We start from the raw sequence: 21,208 nt of genomic DNA on the forward strand, positions 1-21,208 counted from the left end.
GCTCACCCTACTGCTTGGAGCTTGCCTAAAATTGTCCTTTTTCAAGGTCTTGCTCAAAATATTGCCTCTTGCTGAACCCTCCTGGATTCCCCTCGAATGTAGTGGAAAGATGAAAAGATAATGAAAGCGGCATATAAATCTGCCACCGGGCTGGGTGCGTAGGTCGGGCATGGGGAACTGGGGCCTTTAGAGCAGACAGGCCTGAGTTCCAAACCTGCCTCCGTCTCTTACTGAAGCAAGTTGTTTAACTTTGAAATTGAGGTTGAAAATACCTGTTCTAACCTTCTTCTCAGAGTGGTGGTAAAAATTAAATGCTCAAAATGTGTGAGGGTGCTTGGCAATTAGAAAATGGTCCACAGAGGTCACTCACTATGGTGGTTATTTTAGGTTTGGAAGTGGTCAGATTCAGTGCATATTTTAAAAAGGTAACTCTGATAGCTGTGGAATGGATGAAATGAAGGGAGGAGAGACAGGTGGTGGAGAGACCAGGAGGGTGCTCTGGCGGTAGTCCAGGCAGAAAGGATGAGGCCGGACCAAGGCAGCACGGGTGAAGAGGGAGGGTGGGTCCAAGTGCTCTTGCAGAGACAGAGCCAACAGAACAGTGGTGCTAGTCGGACAGGGAGGATGGAAAGAAGACAAAGAACCAACGGTAAGAACTTTGGTAGGTGGTGTCGCCATGAGCCAAGTGGGCTCCTTGTTACTTCCTAATTGCTGAAATCCAGAAGAGCAGGTGAGAAAAGGAGGTGCCTCAGGGCTTAAACTCTATTACCCTGGCTCTCACTGCTCCTGGCTGACTCTTCATCTCTCCTTCCACTGTACCTGTCCCCACACACTTAGCCCGATTGTGACCACTGTCAGGTATCTGTGCCCCAGGAGTCCGTCTCTCTCTTGGAAGGAGGGGCCAGATGAGGCACAAACCGGTGTCTCCCATGATGTGGCAGACTGACACCTCTCTCTCCCCTGCACTGGAAGGGGACTGACTCGTTTCCTCCTCCCTGGACCTGGGGAGTAGCTGGCAGGACCCCCAGCGGGTGCTGGACTCTCTTGTCTTTAGCCTTTAATGACGGGAGCACCTGGAATAAGCAAACAGCTTCTTGGGCAGCAGGAGGTGCGTGAGCCATGGCTGGGGGCTCTGCACTAGCAAGGGGTGCTCTAGCTGGGTGCGTGCGGGGGGTAAGAAGGGCAATGGCGTGCAGGTGGTGTCTAGAGGGGCCTATTAGCAAACGAATGTTTCTTGATCCCCATTTCTCATTCACTGAGTTTGATCATCATCTTTGCCAGGGAACCCTCATACCTCTTCTCTCTCTTTCTCTCATGGGGTTTTAGGTTCCTTTTCTTTTTTCTTTCATTGTCTTGTGCCACAGAGTGGCTCTGATCCCCTCTGCCCATTAGCGAACTCTGTCTGATCCCTGACCCTCATGCCGGCTTTTTCCCCTCTGTCTCCTGATCCCCTCCAGCCCGCCCCACCCCATCATCCCATTGTCTTGCTCCTGGAGCCCCTTGCCCTTCCCATGTCCTTTCCTTTCTTATTTAACCTCAAGCGGCCATCTTCAAACAGCGTTTCAGCCCTTCAGGGCATTGTTGTCATTGGTCTTGGGGGGCAGCCCGGACTGGACACCACAGGGTACAGGACCGCAGAGCAGGCACCGCGGGAGTTCAGATCCTAGCAAGCGACCTGCCTCCTCTAAGCCTTGGTTTCCCGTTTGTCAGTAGGAATTTTAATAGTGCTTGCTTCACAGGGTGACTGTGAGGATGAAGTGAGCTGATGGGTATGAACGGCTTCCTATAGGGCTGGCACTTCATCATCGGTCAACATACGTTAGTCTCTGTTGTTATTAAAAGCATAAACGGTAGCTGGGCCCCTCAGAGGGTTAAGGACTTCTGTTGTAGCTGGAGGGACCTCACGTAGCATTTTGGAACCGAGCTGGTCAGGTGACTATGAAAGTACCTTTCAAAATAGAGCAAACGGAGGGAGTTAGTGCTGAGTGGAGTGACACTAGTCCGGGAAGGCTTCCTGCACGTGGCTGAACAAAGTGAGTATCTGTGCAGCACTTCAAGGAGATCGTAGTTGCAGCCTGGGGCAAAGGCAGGGGGAGACGGGGTGAACACAGTGCTGGCTCAGCCACTCTCTCACTCCTACTTGCTTCACCCTTCCTTGTAGTCATGGCACTGCCCAAACCTGGTGCATCTTCTCTGCCCTGTCCGCAGGGAATTTGCCAAAGAGAGAGAGAGAGTGGAGAACCGGAGAGCTTTCATGAAACTGCGGCGCCAGCAACAGATTGAGCGCGAGCTGAATGGGTACCGCGCCTGGATAGACAAAGCCGGTAAGACCCGAGCGGCTGGTGATGGGCTGGGGGCACAGACATCAGGGACCACCCCCTCCTCCCTGCTTCTCACTCCCAGCGCTTCCATTCCAAGGGGCAGCCTCGACCAGAGCAGAAAGAAGCTCTCGATGACTCGTTCACTTCCCGAGTCCCCTGCTGGTCCTGTTTCCTCCCTCTGGAGTCTGCCCCTGTTCTTCTACAGAACCCCTTTCGCGAAGCAGGCATTTTAGCAAGGCAGACTGAGTGAAAGGTGCCGTGGCCCCGCGCTAGGGCCGAGCTTGGGGTGACGCCCTTTTACACGGCTGCCGTTACTACTAACACTCGCAGTCCGTTCAGTCTGCAAATAGTTATTTATTACTTATTTTTAATTTTGGGTGTAGTTATTAGATTTTTATTTATTTTTTGAATGGAGGTGGTGGAGATTGAACCCAGGACCTCGTGCATGCTGAGCACGTGCTCTACCAATGAGCTATGCCCTCCCCCCTTGCAAGTATCTGTTGAGGTCTTCCTTTGTGCTAGGTCCTGTTCTAGGTGCCTGGGACTCATGCGGAGCTCATTATCCTGTAGCTGGGGGAGGCAGCCATGAACGAAATAATAAATCACGTGTGATAAGGTGATAAGTACAATGAAAACAGATCAAGGTGGGGCCGGGGGTTAGGGGAAGTTGCAGTTTTAAGTAGAGGGTCAGGATAGCCGTATTTGAGGAGAGACTTAAAGGACATGGGGGTGAGCTGCAGGGAGATCTGGGGGAAGGAGACCCCAGTGCCCAGGGAGAGCGGGAGCGGGCCAGGAGGGCTCCAGGAGCAGCAGGGGTGTGAGCGGGGGTGGGGGTGGGGGGGCGGCAGGAGGCAGGATGAGTGCAGCCAGGGCAGGAGCAGGCAGCAGGTCAGGCCTAACCTTGGCGGTCTGACCTTGACGGGCTGTCGTCATGTTTGGCGCTTTCCTGTAAGTAAGGCAGGAGCCACTGGAGGGTCTTGAGCAGAGATAAGATGTGTTCTGCTGAAGATTTTGGAGGAGCACTTGGTGGCTGCATTAAGAACAGGCAGCAGGAAGACAGGGCAGATGCAGGGAGACTGACAGTGAGCCCACTGCACCAGTAGACGCTGGTGACAACTGGTTTTCCCTATTCCCTGAGTTGTCATCGGCCCCTTGCTCTGTGGCTCGACCTCAGGAATACTTCTTGACCAGCCCCGAGGATTGGTCCAGATCTATCAAGCTGTCATGAACCCACAGAACCACCAGATTCAAGTCTGACTGTGGCTCTGCTGCCTAGGAGGGGCATTGACCACCCATATCTGTCAGTGTAAAGGATGCATTTGATTTCCTTATTATTTTAAAGATTACATTGCATTAGTGCTGTATATCTTCATTTTCTCCCTGAGCAAAGAGTAAATTTTTTTTAATAAAAAAAATGCACATGACAGTCAGCATCTTTTCTCTATTCCTGGTAGAAGGAGCACAAAGAGGTCTCGCAGGGAAAATCTGGAATATGATTTGATACTTAGTGGCTTGAACCTTATTCTTCTCTAAGCTTAGGAATGACGCTGTGATTCTGATTCCAACCACACAACACACAAAAAGGCTCTCTGTGCTCCTGAGTCAACTTTTGATTGTCTATCAGGTGAGGGAGCGTGTGATGGAAAGTGCGTGTCAAAGCCAGATAAAAGGCAGATAGAAACAAGCCCTCATTTGGGACTGTCTGCATTTCTTTGCTGCTTCTAGAAGCAAGAGCCATGGGAGTGGGGACCGCACTTGAATTTGACCCTTGCTGCTCTGAGGCTCTTGTGTGGAGGTGAACGTGGACGTCCCCTGCCTCCTCCCAGGAAGGTGACTCAGCAGATTTGCCTCCAGGCCGGGCAGGCAGCGTGAAGTTCCCAACTGTCCTTGGCGTCCTGGGCAGCAGAGCCATCTGACAGCCCACCTCAAGGAGCGGGCTGGTGGCTGAGCCCAGAGAACCCTCCCCGCCCTTACGTCAGGGTCAGGCAGTACAGGATGCTGCCCTGGGTGGCTCTGCTTCTCAAATACACGCAGGATTCCAAGGCTCTACTTTCTTCCAGTTGGCAAAGCCAGCTCTCTTATCCTTCTAAGAAAAAAGACGCATTGCGACGTCAAATTGTGCTTCCTGGCCCTTCCCTTTACAAACGGAGCATGAGTGAATCAGAGACATATGGGTTATATTTCCCTGGAAAGATGCTCTCAAGTTCGAAAGCGAACTTGGCAAAAGGCATTGGGGGAGGGGGAGGCGGTTTCAGCACATCCAGAGCCCACGAGCGCGTCCCAGAGGTACTCAGCAGCACCGCACACCCTCCCTCCGCCTTGGGGGTCCTCCGATCTGCTCACCTTGAAGCCCAGACCCTGCACAGAGTGAAAAAGACCCTCCGGCTGCGGTCATTCTGGCAGCTGTGAGGTAGTTTAACAAGAACCTGACTGTAAAAGGATGCTCTCCAAACAGCGGGTGCTGTCAACGACTTTGAAACCCTCCGTGTCCGCGTAGAGCAGCATTCCACCAGTAACACGTAACCTGGTAGCTTAGTTTTGCCAGAAGGCTGTGCTTACAAAAGAGAGCTGAACGTTATGACTTGGTATGAAGGCCATCCCACATGGTCCCCTCCGAGCCTCAGAATGTTCCCCTCCCTGCAAAATACATTATATACTCTCAGCCTTATAGGCAGGTGGAATTATGGTGATGATTTTACCCTCTTATGTTTGTCCTTTTACTTGCTACAAGTGCTTAAGTTAAACCGCTGCTTAGTAGGGCCGGCTGCGAGCTTTTCCCCCGCAGCTGGGATCTTAGGGGATGATGGCTGAGACCGCCAGCTCACTCGCCTACGGCTGAGACGGGGTGGGGAGCAAAACTCACCCACACCCCTTCCAGGAGGGGGCTCAGAATCTCACCAGACGTGGGACAGAAGGGCTATTTTGTTGGTAAGTTTGGAAGGATGTTAGTAAGACGTATTCTAACAAGTCTTAGCAAAAACTAGTCTCCTGCAGTGATGACACCTCTGTGGAGTGCAGGGCCGCTCCCGGGGAGGCCAAGGGACGGAGGGGTTGCTTCCCAAACACCAACACCCGGATACACTGTTCCCATGCCACCCCGTCCTTCCACTCTCCGACACCAGCGGGGTGTCCAATAATTCAATTCAGTTCTGAAACTAAACACCACCCAAAGTGAGGGCAGACCTCCCAGCTTAAAGGCTCAGTGCCACAAGCCTGCCTCTCCTTCACACGCCAGCCACGGTGGGGTCCCCGGGTGACCTACACTTACAAATTCAGGGGGTTCCAGGACTGGTCATTCTCAGAATGACTTGCAGAACTCAGGAAAAACTGTCACCGGTTTATTATGACAGATACAAGTCAGATACAAATGGAAGAGATACACAGGGTAAAGCATGGGAATGGGGGTTGGAGGGGGCACAGAGCCTCTGAGGCCCCTCCATGTGCATCAGCCTCCCAGCACTGGGACGTGCTCACCAACTCAGAAGCTCCCTGGATCCCTTCATGGAGGGTTTTCATGGAGATTTCATTACACAGACGAAATCATTGGTCGTTGGTAATTGATCTATCTCAAGTCCCTCTCCCCTCCTGGGATCTGAGAAGGGGATGAGACTTCTAATCATGTGGTAGTTTGGGGGGGGATGACCAGCCCCCAGCCTTACACTATCTAGTCCTTCTCATTAGCGTACAAAAGACAATAAATTCTGAGGGTTTTAGGAGCTCTGTGCCAGGAAGGTGGACCAAAATCAATTATTGCTTTTTTTCTTTATATCACAAGGACAAATTCACAAATTCAAATTCTGCTCAGCGAGGCAGGACGGAAGTGGTTGGGGGACAGGAAGCAAGCCCATGAGGCCTGCTTCTCTCTTTGTGGGGGGCTGTTAGCATCTTCCTCTGCCCTTCCCTTAAAGAAATAGGCTAGAACCCAAAACATGGTCTCACCTCCTGAATGAGGAGGGTGGATGTTATGACCTAGGAGCTGCAGACAAGAAACTCAGGAAACTCCTACTGCTGGAAAAGGTTTAGGGAAGCTGGAAAAAAGAAAAAGCAGACGTGGAGATTTTTTTATTCCTATCAATTTAGGGGATTTCAGTTAAAAGAGTAGCTCTTCCTCTCAGGACTAACCCCCTGAACAGTGTATCAGACACAGATGAATTTTGCCAGTCCCCCTCCAACACCCCTGAGCTAAAGAACTTTTTGCTGTTTGGATTTGTCTCAGGAACTCCCTCCATGACCCTCATGTCTTTCTGATGCTGATGCCCGAAACTAGCTCTGAACTCTTTGCTCTCTCGCCATGGCCCTGAAGCCAGAGCCATTCCTGAGGGCTTTTTTTATTTTGCAGAATGATTTCTCATTTACCAATAATTTACTAAACCATTTATTTTCATATAGAGGAAGTCATGCTTGCTGAAGAAAATAAAAATGCCGGAACATCAGCCTTAGAAGGTAAGGAAGGGCTCCGAGGCCTTTTTCCTTCTGCACTTGCCCCCTCCGATGCGGCGGCAAGCTCTCTTGATCAGAAGAAGAGGAAGAAAGAAAAGAGGGGCGCTCTGGGATTTGCAACGCAAGTCTCTCTGTCATAAAACCCCTCATGCTTTAACAGTGAAGGGAATTGAGTCGTGGATTTAAATGCTTTTTTAAAGTGATGCAAATGAAATCCAAGAGTTGCTTTGTTCCAGGGCGTGTGACGGATGATGTGCAATGAAAAGGCCATCCTAAGACCAGTGGCGTAGAAAGGGATCTTCTCTGGCAGTTGGTGGGGATCATCCTGGGACCACTTTTGTTCCCAGGAAGTGACATTGTCTACGCAGAGCCAGGGCCAGTAGAGATGGAGTGCCTGCGTGCCTGCCGCACGTGGGTCAGCTCTAGCAAGGCGCGGGCGCCCTGTGTGTCAGGGGTGCTACTGACCACGGGAGCCAGGGTGCTGTAGACATTTGCGACTTCTCTCACCCACGCAGTCGCCTGTGTCACAGGGGCCTCTTGCCCACAGTCCTCAGTTTTGACCAAAATGGTCCAATTGTCCTTACTCCCTCTCTCTGGCCTCCCCCCTCCCTGGTGTAGTGCTTCGAAGGGCAACCATCAAAAGGAGCCGGACGGAGGCCATGACACGAGACTCCAGCGATGAGCACTGTGTCGACATCTCCTCCGTGGGTGAGTGGAGGCAGTCAGGTCTTCTCCTCCTGCTCTGAGTCGCCCACGAAAGGGAATATCCTGTCTCTTGGGAGACACCACAGAGAGGAAGAGAATCCAAAAAATCCAGAGCTTTGGGATGTCATTAGGAAAAGGCATTGGGATGTAATGTGGTTGACAATGACTTACAGGAAAAAACAGACCAGGGGATACTGTTTTTGTGAAACATGGGGTTCAGGGCCAAGAATCCAATGCAGGTTCTTCAAGTGTGGCAGATGTATCCTGTTTTATATACATTTGGTCTCTCCTGAATGTGATCATGAGGACACACTTTGGGATGTTGTTCAAAGGATCCTGAGAACCTGTTGCTTCTAAGTGACCCCCATTTGAGAGCCGGCAATCATTTGCTTAATCACAGTAGCACCTCCCTGCTTCCATCACCTGCTTCCACGTGACGTTAAAACGAATTCCCACTGACAGCCCTTTCACGTGACTAGTGTTCAGTCCCAGGTTCTCACAGAGATTCTGGCTGATGGCAGATTTTCCCTACTCAGAAGAAAGGGAAGGGTCTGACTTCATCCATGACAGCAGAAGAGGCGTAGAGAGCTGATTGCTGCTTTAGGCTGCCGGTGGTGAAAAAAAAAAAATCACAAATGCGGCAGAATATTTCCGGTGCCTGAAGTATATTTAAAAAGAAAGGCCAGAGAGAAGCCCAGTCTGTTCCAAACATAACCAGGATCCTATTAGGATTCAGGATAGTGGCTGTATGCCTGGTGTCCTGCCCGGGTAGTCGTTCTGTTTCCTAGGACTGAGAGTGCCCGGAGGAAAAGCGGGCAATCTCGGCTGTGCTGTGGAAACTCTTAGCCAATAACTTGGGGATTCCTCGGGCCTGCAATGTGGCAGTCCCCAAGCCCTGGGATTGAAGCTGCTCCCGCTAGTCCTTTGAATGCCCCGTTGCCATTGCAGGGTGATCTGTTTTGCAGCCTCATTCTTCCTCCTTCCTGCTCCCCTCCACAGGCACACCTTTGGCCCGGGCCAGCATCAAAAGTGCAAAGGTGGACGGGGCCTCCTATTTCCGGCACAAGGAGAGGCTTCTGCGAATCTCTATTCGCCACATGGTTAAATCCCAGGTGTTTTACTGGATCGTGCTGAGCCTTGTGGCTCTCAACACCGCCTGCGTGGCCATCGTCCATCACAACCAGCCCCAGTGGCTCACCCACCTCCTCTGTAAGTGAGTGGTGACTGTTGGCTCTCACGGTGGTAGCTTGATTGGGGTGGGAGTGTAAGGAGAGCGAGGCAGCGTGTGGGCCCGGCGGTGGTTCTGCCTGCCCGGAGCTCTGCCCCTCCACCGCGGTGGGAAGGAGCCCAGAGCTGTCATCAAGGGGTGGGGGTTATCACGTGACCAGCCCCAGCTGTCATTCATTATGGACTCATAAACAAATCTTTACTGATGAGTCAATAAGATAGCATTACACCTTGGGTCATCTAAGGCCTTCATTTAGTGTCTCAGTGGTGTAGGGAATCTTGGTCACCAGAGTCCTAGGGAGAAAGTCCTCAGGGAAGTGAATACCTTCAATAGACCGGAGAGGAAACTTACAGTCCACTGGGTAAGGCCGCCACTGGGTGTGAGTGAGGGCCCGGAGGCGGACACGGCTGGTATGTGGGGTGAATCCAGTTCTTCCGTCAAAGCCACGGGGAAGCCCTTTCTGTCTCTCCTGAGAGCCAGCTACCATTCAGGGGACAGTGACAAACCCACCTGTCAAAAGAGGGCAAAGAATGGAGTGTGCCTGGGACTCATTCTGGGTCAGAGCCTGTTCAGACATCAGTAGGTTTTGCCTGGCACCCACCTGGCGTGGTCATCGAGCGTCCTGCATGGGCAGGTCCTGCTGCCATCAAGGGCTCCTCCATAGGTGGGGCATTAGGCTGGGGAGGACTGGAGCCTGGGCCGTCCATGGAACAATTGGTTCTGCTTTTAATGCTTTCAGACTATGCAGAATTTTTGTTTCTGGGACTCTTCCTCTTGGAGATGTCCCTGAAGATGTACGGCATGGGGCCTCGCCTTTACTTTCACTCTTCATTCAACTGCTTTGATTTTGGGGTAAGTGGCCTCCCATCCTTCTGCGTCGTGTGGATCTGCTGTGGTTTGAAATAAGCAGCTCGCACCATGGCTCAGCATGGAACCCTGACATCAGAACTTATAAAAAAATAAATGCATAGGATTAGCGAAAGGGAGTTCAGGAAGGAGTGACTCCTTGCCATACTAGGGTTTGTTTGGGTTTTCTCAATGCTCTTTTATTTTTAATCTTTTTACCGCAGTAGAACGCATTAACCATAGAGTATACACTTCAGTGTAGCTCAGTAAGGTTTACAAAGCTACCCACAGCCCGAGTTTTGAACCACTTAATTATCTTGGGGGAAGCCTGGGAGAGAAGGACAAAAGCCTTGATTCTAGAAGGTGGTTCAGTAAAAAATGAGAAACCTGTATGTTCATTTTTTTAGTTTAGTTGAAAATTGGGAAAATTTCTAGCTGTCCCCTTAAACAAGCATTCACACACGTACGCACACACGCATTTATACTAGCAAGTCCCCACACAGACCGCTTCATCCAGTGTCCACGTCCTCAGTGGCATGGATGTGTACAGGCGGGCATTACTGACAGTCTTCCAGGTGTTTTCGCACACATTTTTGTCCTCCGTTCTCTCAGGAGTCCTGGCCCCTGTGTTAAGTGGTGGGAGTTTGGCTACCTGTTGACACACGAGTAAACCAGGGACACCGTGTGCAAGTCCACACAGCCAGTGAGCAGCAGAACTAGGTTGCAAAACTTTGGGTTCCTGAACCACTTCTCTTTCTGCCAAACCCACTTCTTTTTCTGCCAGCTCTTCAGTTAGGTGCTAACGATTTTGGGCACTTGCCAATCTGCATTTTAACTTGGAACATATGCTCCTGGGTACAGGCAATTTTCAGGCATAACAGTGAGTGAAAGACCATTTTAACCTCAGTTGCCTTACATGCATACTTTTCAGCATCGCTGGGAGGATAAATTTTTGTTGTTTCTCCTAGGGCAGTGTGTAGGATATAACAGACCTTCAGTAAACATATAATTAAAACAAAAAAACAGACTGGTGAATTTGCCATTGCTACTCCCTATAGCAATCAGATTCCATACCCCCAAGTGGTACCCTCACATTGGAGTATGTGGGATGTGAGTGTCTGAAAGTTATTTCGTGTACAGGTGACTGAAATATTCTTGTTAGCAGTGAATTCTAGGACAATGAATGTGGACCTTCTCTGAGACTTTTATATTTGAGCGCAACCTGTGTTAATTTCCATTTGTTTTTCTTGTTTGAGGACCACTCTTCTGCCTGTTTGTTCATCTAAGAACAGTATGGCTGTCAATCTGTGCAGAAGTGGTGAATGACTGTTGCAGCGTTCACGAAGGACAGAGCAGCAGTCAGTAAAGCAACCGACAGTGTGAAGGAGGAAATTTAGCAAGGGGAGTGGAGAGCAGTGGGGAGAGAGGTGGTAGAGTCTCGTTTTCGTTTGGCAGCCTTCACACGTAGGTGGTCCTGCTGGAGGTGGGCTGGATGGGGAGGCGAGAGTTTTCATTTCAGAACAGCCCAGTGAGAACTGTTGATTGAGGAATACCAGATTGCGTCTCTCCCCCTCCCCCTCTTCTCACCGTGGCTGGGTTTGGCTCTCTAGGTCACAGTGGGCAGCATCTTTGAAGTGGTCTGGGCAATCTTCAGACCTGGTACATCTTTTGGAATCAGTGTCTTGCGAGCTCTTCGGCTTCTGAGAATATTTAAAATAACCAAGTAAGTGACCAGAATCTGAGCTCTTCCCAACCACCTTGGAGAGTGGAAGCTTCTCTCTGCTTTATTATTATTTCCTCCCATCTCCCTCCCCCTTACCATGTGACCCCCTTCCCTACCCCACCACCCCACTCTGTTCTTCAGCTTCTCCTCCTTCTCCAAAGATTAAAGCAGAAAAATGCCCACGATGCCAGAATCCCATGCCACATTCCCAAGGGGAGCCACATTATTGCTGGCATCTGTCCTTTCTACAAGTATACAAATGTAGCTTATCTCATAGACCACCAGGCAGATGCCCAGCTGGGCTTGGGGGTAACTTGACATTCACTGTTCCCCGCCATAATGCTGTCTGGGTTTCTGCAGGTACTGGGCATCCCTGCGGAATTTGGTGGTCTCCTTGATGAGTTCCATGAAGTCCATTATCAGTTTGCTCTTTCTCCTCTTCCTCTTCATCGTCGTCTTTGCTCTCCTAGGAATGCAGCTGTTTGGAGGCCGGTAAGTGCCAACGAGCTTTCCATCCAACAGAGCCTCAAAACCTAGTCTTCAGCCTATGAGCACCAGGGTCACTAATTTAATCACCATGTTACCATCTTGTTTGTTCGTGTCCATGGCTCCAGTTAACCACTGAGTGTATGTGTGGAACAAACATCTCTGTACAGGGCTCTTGTTGTGAGGACCCTTCCTTTAGAGCTGTCCCTGAAGGGTACAGCATGGGACCTTGTGACTCAGGATCCGCCCAGGCAGCATCCCATTATCCACCCCCTTCAAGCGCTCAGTCCCCCAGTAGAAGTCACTAATACCATCTTCATAAGTTACTGGAATGGTGGGGAGTGTAGGGAAGGAGGGGAGGTGGAGATGGGAAAAGTAGTGGTGAAAATGGCATTATCTTGGGAAAGGGGAAACTTGGTGTGTGAGATTTTCCTTTCATTCCTCTCTTGGAATTTCCTTTTTCAGGTTCAACTTTAATGACGGGACTCCTTCAGCAAACTTTGACACCTTCCCTGCAGCCATCATGACTGTATTCCAGGTATGAGGCTGTTAAAAAGTGCTATGTGGTCCATCCACATCACTGCAAATAGAGATGATCATATTGAGTGAGGTTAAGTCAGACAAAGACAAATGTCATATGGTATCACTTGTATGTGGAATCTAACAAACAATGATACAAATGAACTTATTTACAAACCAGAAATAGACTCACAGATGTAGAAAACAAACTATGGTTACCAAAGGGGAAAGGGATGGGGGAGGGGATAAATTAGGAGTTTGGGATTAGCATATACACACTACTATGTATAAAATAGATAAACAAGGTCCTACTATGTAGCCAGGGAACTATACTTACTATCTTGTAATAATCTATAATGAAAAAGAATCTGAAAAAGAGTATATATATGTATACGTATAATTGAATCACTTTACTGTACACCTGAAACTAACACAACATTGTAAATCAGCTATACTTCAATTTTAAAAAAAAGTTCCGTGGAGTCCCTCGGTGCACACACTACAAGACAATGGTGTGTGAAGAGAACCTGCCTTTCCTCTCCAGGCTCCTCTCAGGCAGCTGCGTGCTCTTGCTTACTGAGAAGTCATCACCACACTAGTTGCTAGGACTTTTGTAGCTCTGTTCTTACCAATAATAAAAGAGCTCTCTCGTGATGACCTCATTGGCCTTCTCCCTACACTTGTGAGTTTGCAAGAGGTACTAAGTCAGAGACATCCAGTGACATCGCATTTATGATTTTAGGAAATTAGAAGTATCTTCGAACCCACATGTCCTTTTAATAAAGTATCTTTTTCACATACCACCACACCCCCCTCCAAAATTTTTTTAAATCATGGGGGAGAACTCAAAATCGATAATGTCTAAGAGGTAAAGGAAAACGTTACTTAGCCAGATACTGAGGCTGAACCAGAACCCAGGTTTCCAGAACTGGAGCCCACAAAGCATTTTCCAGTAATGCTGCTGTCTCAGGAGCTGTATCTTGGCAGCTCCTGGAGGTGGTCAGGCAGTGAGCAGTCCGCCCACTCTGTGTGACTTCCACAGGCTTGGCCAAGCTGGGGTTTGGAATGGGGGGGTTCTCTATATTTTGAAGAATAGAACCTTTCCTTTCAATGTTCTACCTCCATTTTCAATGCCTAAAATTTTTCAGTATCAGAAGGATGTTTAGGATTATTTACAGGAGTGACTTTTTTTTCCTCCCTGGCAGGATGGTCAAGCAAGGGGGTAGATGGAAAAAGACCCAGGCCCAGGATTTTCCCCTTTACGTGGAGCCCATTTTCTCATCCAGCCCAGGTCTCTAACTTGCCTGTTGTTTGCTGTGTAGATCCTGACGGGGGAGGACTGGAACGAGGTCATGTACAACGGAATCCGCTCCCAGGGCGGGGTCAGCTCAGGCATGTGGTCCGCTATCTACTTCATTGTGCTCACCTTGTTCGGAAACTGTATCCTTCTTAAAATGCTTCTCTTGCACGGCCTGCCTGGACCACCCTGTGAGGAAGAGGAGATGCTGGTGGCGGTGGTGGTGATGTGGGTGATGGGAGAGGTGGGGGCGGCACTGGGGTGGACACTGCTGGTGTGCTAAGAGAAACAAGGGCCTTGATCTTAAGGAACCTGTGCACTAGCCTGGTACAGAAGATGAATATAAACAAGGGTGTGTCATCCAAATTATCAGTGTGCACCAATAAAGACATACGAGGCTCTTACGTTAAATGGTTAGATAGACTGTGAGCTGGGGAAATACGAGAGGAAGAGATCACTGTAGGCTGAAATAGTGACCAGATTATAAGAATAATGAGTTAATTACATGTTAATATAAAGCAGAGCCTTCAGTGCAGTAAGATCTCAAAAATATTAGTATTATGATTAACGCTGTTACTGCGCACAGCTAGCACTTGGTGGATTTGTGCTATTCGTGAGACCCTGTGCTAAATGTTTCATAGGCACCATTTCATCTAATCCTGACCTTATAAGACTTAGAGGAAATAACTTGATCAAAGTCAAACAGTTACTAAATTGTAAAGGGAGACTGGAAACCAAGTGTATTTAATTCCAAAACCCGTGGCTGATCACAAATTCTAGACCAGGAAGACTTGGGTTTTAATCCCAGCAACCTTGCTTACCAGCTGTGTGGCCTTGGGAAAGTCACTTAATCTCTCTGAGCCTCTAGTTTTCACACCTGAAAGAAGGGAATTTTATCTGTGTCCTCTGTTGGTGGTGAATAGTAAATGAGATAATTTGCTTGAATGTACCTTACAAACCACAAACTTCTATGTGGCCATTGGATGTTTGAGGGGAGTGGGATTTGCCTTGAATTAGGGTTGGTAGAGTGAAAGGGGATAGAGAAGAGGTGTTCCTTTAACTTTTCTGCCTTAAAAACATCTAGGGGCCAGAGTGGACTATAAACACGAGAAACCCATAAAAAGCAAGCTAAGCAGTGAGTCACAGAAATGGAAGTCCAGTTTGTCACAGTGGCATCTTGATTTTCCTGTTACTCTGATGGTAGTCAGACCTGGACTTTTGGGCTAGAACCAGTTCTGTGTTCCACAACACATGGGCCTCAAAGATCATTGGAAAATTGGGACTTTGGAGGTTAGAGCTTGACATAGAAATGATCTTGTGTGCCCTGAGACAGTTTGTTAAATAAAATATGGAAGCCTCCCTGGAAAAGAGTGAAAGATGTTAGCATCTCATTAGTGATAAAGCTGTGGAATCTAATTTTGCTTCATCTTTAAGGACAGAATTGCATGATTGGTCCAGGTGGGCTTCAACTCCAGCCTCCCAGAGAGGAAAGACGAACTCCTACGTTAGGCTCCTTATCCGTCTCATCGTTCAGTGGTTCTCTGTATTGCTGGGATTAGAGGCCGTCGCTGTGTGAAAGTCTCCTTGCTCCATCTTGGCCCCCTGAGTGGTTCGATTCGTATGTTTCTTGTAAAAATATATGGAAGGAGAGAAGATATATTCTCCTTCAAACAGAATTACATAACATCTCTCTTCCTCCTCCCACAGTCCCTGCTTAATTAACCCTTTGGGGTGGCTTCTGTTCCTGCAAGCATCCCAGGCAGGAAAGACACGGAGATGCCCTCTCAGCCTTGCTGAAGGCTTTTGGTTTTCTTACTTGCCCATCCTTAACTCATCACCCCAGACACGCTGCTGAATGTGTTCTTGGCCATCGCTGTGGACAATCTGGCCAATGCCCAGGAACTGACCAAGGTAAGCAGTGTTCTCAGGGGATCCAGTGATTCTCTAATGCCTTTGAATGCCTGCTAGGCATTGGGACTGCCTCCCGAATTCTGCATTGCCTGCCTTAGGCCTGCCAGGAAGGCCCCTTCTCTGTGCTTGTGGACACGACCAGGAAGGAAACCCGGTTCACTCTGGTGAGCCTCAGACCAGCCTGGGTGTCTCATGGGATATAGAAGATAGGCACTTAATTGCTGCAGACCCCCAGAGATGTCCTTTGCAGGATGATGACCTGGAAAATACAGAGAACACCAGACTCCTGGACTTAAATCCGACCTCTGCTCTTGTGACCTCGGGCTGTGTGACCTCAGTTGTGTGCCTTCACCCTCCTGGGTCTGGGTGTGAGAGGGGACAGGGGCATCACTGGTCCTAGACTACTCCAGTGGCCGTGATCATCCTGGGGAAGTTTCAGTGAAGCCAGACACTCCATTTCTCAAAGAACTGTTCCTTTCTTTTCTCTGAGTCATTTCTTAAGTGGTGGAGGGAATTCTGGTGGCAGTGGGACAGCCTAGGAGATGAGTGAAAACTTCTCCCCACACTATGCAAATTCGGTTTCGGATTGAGCCCACAGCATCCCGGTGATGTCTCCAAGCCTTTCTCGCGTATTCTCTGATGTGTTGCCCGCTCTTCCTGACATCCTCGGGGGTCCTCTTATCTGCATAGCACAGTAGGGAAATGTACCAGCTCTAGGAGCTGGAAAGCTGGGTGTGAGCCACACACCCACCAGTGCTGGCTCCTTTAGCTGGGGCCAGGCCCCTCATCTCCATCAGCATTGCTTCCTTCACCTGTAAAATAAGAATGAGAGGTCTGCCTTGCAGACCTCAGAGGAGTGTGGCAAGGATCAAGTATAAAATGATCATGTGAAAACCAGAGCAAGCTGTGAAGGTATATGTGTTTTGGTTATTTTCCTTGAATGAGCTTTCCTTGGTGTTAGCACACAGAGGGACATTTATAAGCAAGAATATGGGTGATGGGTGAGGGGATGAGGTCCCTCTGCCTGAGCACCCAGAGTGGGGTTGCTTAGCTGTGCGGGGAAGAGGGCGTGATGGAGGCATGACCCCAGCACTTTGCTTCAGGGGCCCTACCTAGAAGGTCCCTGCTCCATCACTTGCAGACCCTGTGGGATGTCTAGGAGGTGTGGGCTCTGGCCTCTGAGCTCTGCAGCCGTGGCCAGCTCCACTGAGGGTGGGGCTTAGGGTGGGCTCCACGGCTCTCCAGAGGAATTGCGGAGCAGCCCGAGGGGCAGGGTGGAGGAGGCAGCTGTCTTGAGGGGCCCGGGCTCTGGCCCCCTGAGGTCTCTAAGCCAACCTCAGCTCACACTGCCTTGTTTCACCTCTTCCTGGCTTTCCTTACTTTGCTTGGTCTCTAGAACACCTTCCAGGGAGAGCCCCCGGGGCTACTCCTTCCCAGATCCCAGGCATAGCCACCTCTGCTTTGTGTCTAGGATGAACAGGAAGAAGAGGAGGCCTTCAACCAGAAGCACGCGCTGCAGAAGGCCAAGGAGGTCAGCCCGATGTCTGCGCCCAACATGCCTTCCATCGAGTGAGTCGGCTGTCCCCCCACAGATCCCTGGGCTCCTGTGCTAACAGCCAATCACTCAGCTCCGAAAAGCCTTACTCTCGGAGGGCGCCCGCTCCAGGAGATGCCCCATGAATACGTCAGTGAGCAAGACAGGGTCTCTTCTTCCACAGAACTCCCATTTCAGTGAGCAAGATGGATGATAAACAGAAATCGTTTTAGATGGTGATCATTGCTATCAAATAGATAGGGTAGGAAGGCAGAGGAATGAGAAGAACTGGGTGAAGAACCTCCAGGCGATCTGGGAGGGCTTCTCTGAAGAGGTGATATTTAAGCAGAGACCTAAATGTGCAGAAGACAGACATGTGACATGAAGGCAGAGTGCTCCCTAGCAAGGCACAGTGTGGCGGGTGTGAAGGGAGCAAGGAGGACGAGAAGGAGACGAGGCCAGGGAGATCCTGACAGCCCAGCTGAAAGGTTTTAGCTTTTATTCTAATTGCAACCATAGGAGGGCCTAGAGCGGAGGGACAGATATGATATGCTTTACACTTTCAAAAGGTCACTCTGCTCTGTGGAGCATGGATTGTAGGGACCCAGACTGGAGGCGGGGAGACAGAGATTGGCTCTTGGAGTAGGTGAGAGTTGATGGTGGTTTCGACCGTGGGGCAATGGAGGGGGTAAGAAGTCTGTATTTTGGAGGGAGAGCCAGTAGGGTGATCTAATGGAGTAAATGTGATGGAGACAGACGAACAAAAAAAGAAACAAATGTTTCTCCCAGGTTTTCAGGTTTGAGGCCTAAGCAACTGGGTAGATGATGGTGAAATGTACTGATAGCCTAGAGACAGGTGGAAGTCCAGTCTTGTTTGGGCCATGTTAAAATTGAGATACTTACAAGACATCCAAGTGAAGATGTCGAATGGATCACGTGGGTCTGAAGCTTAGAAGTTAGGGTTAGAAATAAAGATGGGGGAGGGGGGCATTTGCACTTGGGTGACATTTAAGGGATCAGCACAGGGAGCTGACCAGGGAGAGTTGGGGTGAAGGAGAAAGGGGCTGAGGAAGAGAGGCTGGAATGCTTTGTGCGGAGGGCAGAGCTCAGGACTGTTGAAAGATCACGTAAGATGAGGCCAGAAAAGGGACTATTGGGTTTGGCAAAATAAAAGCTGTTGGTGACCTTCCTGAGAGCAGTTTGAGTGGCCCCGTGGGAACACAGTCCAGCTGGAGTGGATTAGAGGGAGATGGTAATAAAGTAGAACAGCAGGTATAGACTCTCTTTAAGGATCCAGCCTGGACCTGTGGTTGCTGGTGGAACTAGCAGCGCTCGGGCTGCTGGTGCTGGAGGGGGTGTCAGAGGAGAGGCTGGAGGGAGGGGGCGGAGGAGAGGCTCAGAAGTGACTCCGGAAATTCAGAATTCCTGTTGTCGCTTCTGGGCCTGCGTGAGGACTGTGTGAGGGATCCTGGGGCACCACTGGGGAAGGTCTGAGACCCCTGGGAGCTGGAACTGTATCCTGGCACCAGACCCTGTCGTGTATTACTTGAAGCTGGTCAGGGAGGAGCGCTTCTCTGCCCAGAGCTCATTAATATCCTCTGCCTCGCCTCGTAGGGACATTCTAGAGCTATGTGCAGGGCCTCTCTCCCCAGCTTGGCCATCATCTTGTTCTCACTTTCTACAACTGATGGCTTGACCCCTGGGCTCATCCTCTGTGAGGGAGAAAAACACCCCCCCCCAAATGCATTAAAGATTGATGGAGAAAGGCAGAAACACCTCCTTCCTCTCTAGAATGTTCTCTGGACCTTGAGTAGTTTCTACCCCACTTCCCCTGCACTCATGAGTTTGGACTAAAAATACATACACACAGGTATCCAAACACGTGGGTGGGCAGGGCTGGCTGTCACTTAGGAGTGGGTGGTTCTATTTACTGAGATGAGGCAGGCAGGAGGAGGAGTGGGTTTGGAGATGTGAGGTGGGAAGGATGCTTGGCCCAGAGTAGAAACTCACTATTTATGGGATGAAAGAATGAATGGAATGCTGGTAGGCACAGGGCCGTGGGGACTGAGTGTGTATCCAGGCACAGAGAGGCGGGAGAGGTGCTGTAAGCACCCAGGATGAGCAGAGACGCAGGCTTTGCTTGCTGTCCCTGTGCTGCAAGGCAGGTGCTGCTGGCAGGATGACGCCAGCGTGTGTGTGGACCGCCTGGCCTGCAGGCGGGACCCCTGAGTTCCAGGTGACAGCGTGACTAAGTGAGAACACGGTGGCCAGGGAGAGACATGGGAAGAACGTTGTTACAAACCAAAAGGCCAGAGTGCTGGTCATCGTTCTGACACTCACATGCTGTGACCTTGGAATGAAAGCCACTTAGCGTCTCAGAATCCCTGTTTCCCCGTCTTTGAAATGGGAAGAGCACCAACCACCTTTCCTGATCCACAGGGTTCTTGCAGAGTGTGTGTGAGCTCATAGACACGTGAATCGGAGAGATGCCTCTCCGTGTGGTTTCAGGAATGAAGATATGGTAATGATTCTGACGGGATGTGAATCTGGATCTTTGTCTGTGTGAGTGGCCAAGTGAAGAGGAGTTTGAAGTGTATATCTGATTTGTGTGGAAATTAGAGGTTGGTTCTCTCTTTCACCTGACCTGTGTGTGTGTGTATGCGCGTGTGCACACACGTGAGCAAGTAAGAAAGAGTTCTTCCATGTGCTTACGTTCCTCCACGTGTGCTTCTGGAGGGCTGGTATTTGGATGTTTGAGAATTTGCAAATTGGCGGTGGGAGGTGCCTTTCCTGGTGGGCGCGCCCGCTGCCCGTCTAGAGCGTGTGCTTCGCTTTCTCTATGCTGCCCTTGCTTCTTGGCATGGCCGCCCCGTGCACATCGCGCTGACAATGCAGAGGGCTGCATTCAGTTGGGGAGCTCACGGGCATCTCCACAGTGATGTCTGCATCCCTTCTGTGGGTGCTGGAGTGCTTTGCCCCACTTACAGATGATTCTGAGTGAGGCTCAGACCAGCAGCCTCTGCTCCCAGAGCCCACAGTGAATCTGGCTTCTCTGTGGATGTGGACGTGGCAGTTGAGCCATGCTCGTTTGCCTGCATGCTGTCCATGCATGGGGTGCATTTCATCGGGGAAAGAGCAGCAGGTCCAGACAGGGCCCATAGGTCCAGACTGGGTCCATCAGCCCAGGACCTGGGGCAGGCTCGCTCCATCGGTGTCCCAGACATGTCATCCAATGCCTGAGCTTTGACCTGAGCTGACAGCTTCATTTTTCCTGTTTGCCTTTGTGCGTGATGCCCCACCCTACCACTCTGACCTTCCATCGACCTGGCCTGCAAGGACACAGCATGCATGTGTCTGTGGAAGGGATTTTTCCCCGTGCAAGGCTAGGAGAGTTAATACTGTGCTGTGCCCAGCGGAACAGGCGGGACGGTCAAGGCCTCAGGCCAGGGCCACCCCATGGCACACATGCAGGGGGCACCGCTCACACACGGAAGTATGTGGATGGCAGCCCGTGGAGTGGTGGCCCTGCCTTTGGTCATGGGTTATTTGGTGGCCTCGATGGCGCGCATGGCAGAGCTTCCGTTCCCTGCATGTTGGGTGAGATTGGAGTGATGGGCTGGGGATTCACACCTTGTGAATATCGTAAAACCTCTTCATCCAAGTTTACAGGGTTTCCAAGTTAGGTCTCTGATGGACATTTAGGTGAAAGTGTGAGTGCTGGTGGGGCCCAGTGACTGAGCATCTGAAGCTGTTCCCTCTGCAAAACAATAGACCCTTTGCACCCCTGCATGTTTGCTTGAAAACTAGGTCGATGTGTTTGCACACAGCAAGGAACCAAGCTCACTCCCTTGGAGAGCTGAAGGTTGGGCATCTACAGAGGGCAGCAGGCACGTAGGGGATTCTGTCCCTCTCCCTGGAGGTCGGCTGGTGGCCGTGGGGCTTGCGGGTCCTAGAGGTCGGGGTGAACTGAACCTGTCCGTTTTTCTTCCCCAGAAGAGACAGAAGGAGAAGACACCACATGTCGATGTGGGAGCCACGCAGCAGCCACCTGTATGTGTGTACCGGTTTGCGTGTTTGTGAGTGGTTACGTGTGGGTGCGGGGACACCGTGTCTTCTTTGTCCTTCCCATGGACAGAGTGGTACGGGGCGTGCACTTCCGTGTGTGCCGTGGCGTGTGTGTGTGTGTGCGTTCTGTGCA

General features: G+C 50.4%; 1 protein-coding gene across 5 annotated transcripts in view; it reads left to right on the forward strand.

Annotated features, from left to right (window-relative positions):
* The window catches only part of CACNA1E (calcium voltage-gated channel subunit alpha1 E), a 439,633-nt gene that overhangs the window by 350,790 nt on the left and 67,635 nt on the right, over positions 1-21,208 (forward strand). For 3 of the 5 annotated variants that reach the window (XM_064478060.1, XM_064478056.1, XM_064478059.1), the window contains 12 exons: positions 2,209-2,324; positions 6,711-6,764; positions 7,380-7,469; positions 8,466-8,675; positions 9,434-9,546; positions 11,151-11,263; positions 11,624-11,755; positions 12,215-12,287; positions 13,591-13,708; positions 15,409-15,476; positions 16,948-17,045; positions 21,004-21,060. In XM_064478060.1, coding sequence (XP_064334130.1) covers positions 2,209-2,324; positions 6,711-6,764; positions 7,380-7,469; positions 8,466-8,675; positions 9,434-9,546; positions 11,151-11,263; positions 11,624-11,755; positions 12,215-12,287; positions 13,591-13,708; positions 15,409-15,476; positions 16,948-17,045; positions 21,004-21,060 — 1,242 coding nt within the window. The remainder of the gene's footprint in view (positions 1-2,208; positions 2,325-6,710; positions 6,765-7,379; positions 7,470-8,465; positions 8,676-9,433; positions 9,547-11,150; positions 11,264-11,623; positions 11,756-12,214; positions 12,288-13,590; positions 13,709-15,408; positions 15,477-16,947; positions 17,046-21,003; positions 21,061-21,208) is intronic. The other 2 variants (XM_064478057.1, XM_064478058.1) reach the window with 2 other exon arrangements.

Source organism: Camelus dromedarius, chromosome 23, assembly GCF_036321535.1.
Source record: "Camelus dromedarius isolate mCamDro1 chromosome 23, mCamDro1.pat, whole genome shotgun sequence".
In the NCBI taxonomy this organism is placed as follows: Eukaryota; Metazoa; Chordata; class Mammalia; order Artiodactyla; family Camelidae; genus Camelus; species Camelus dromedarius.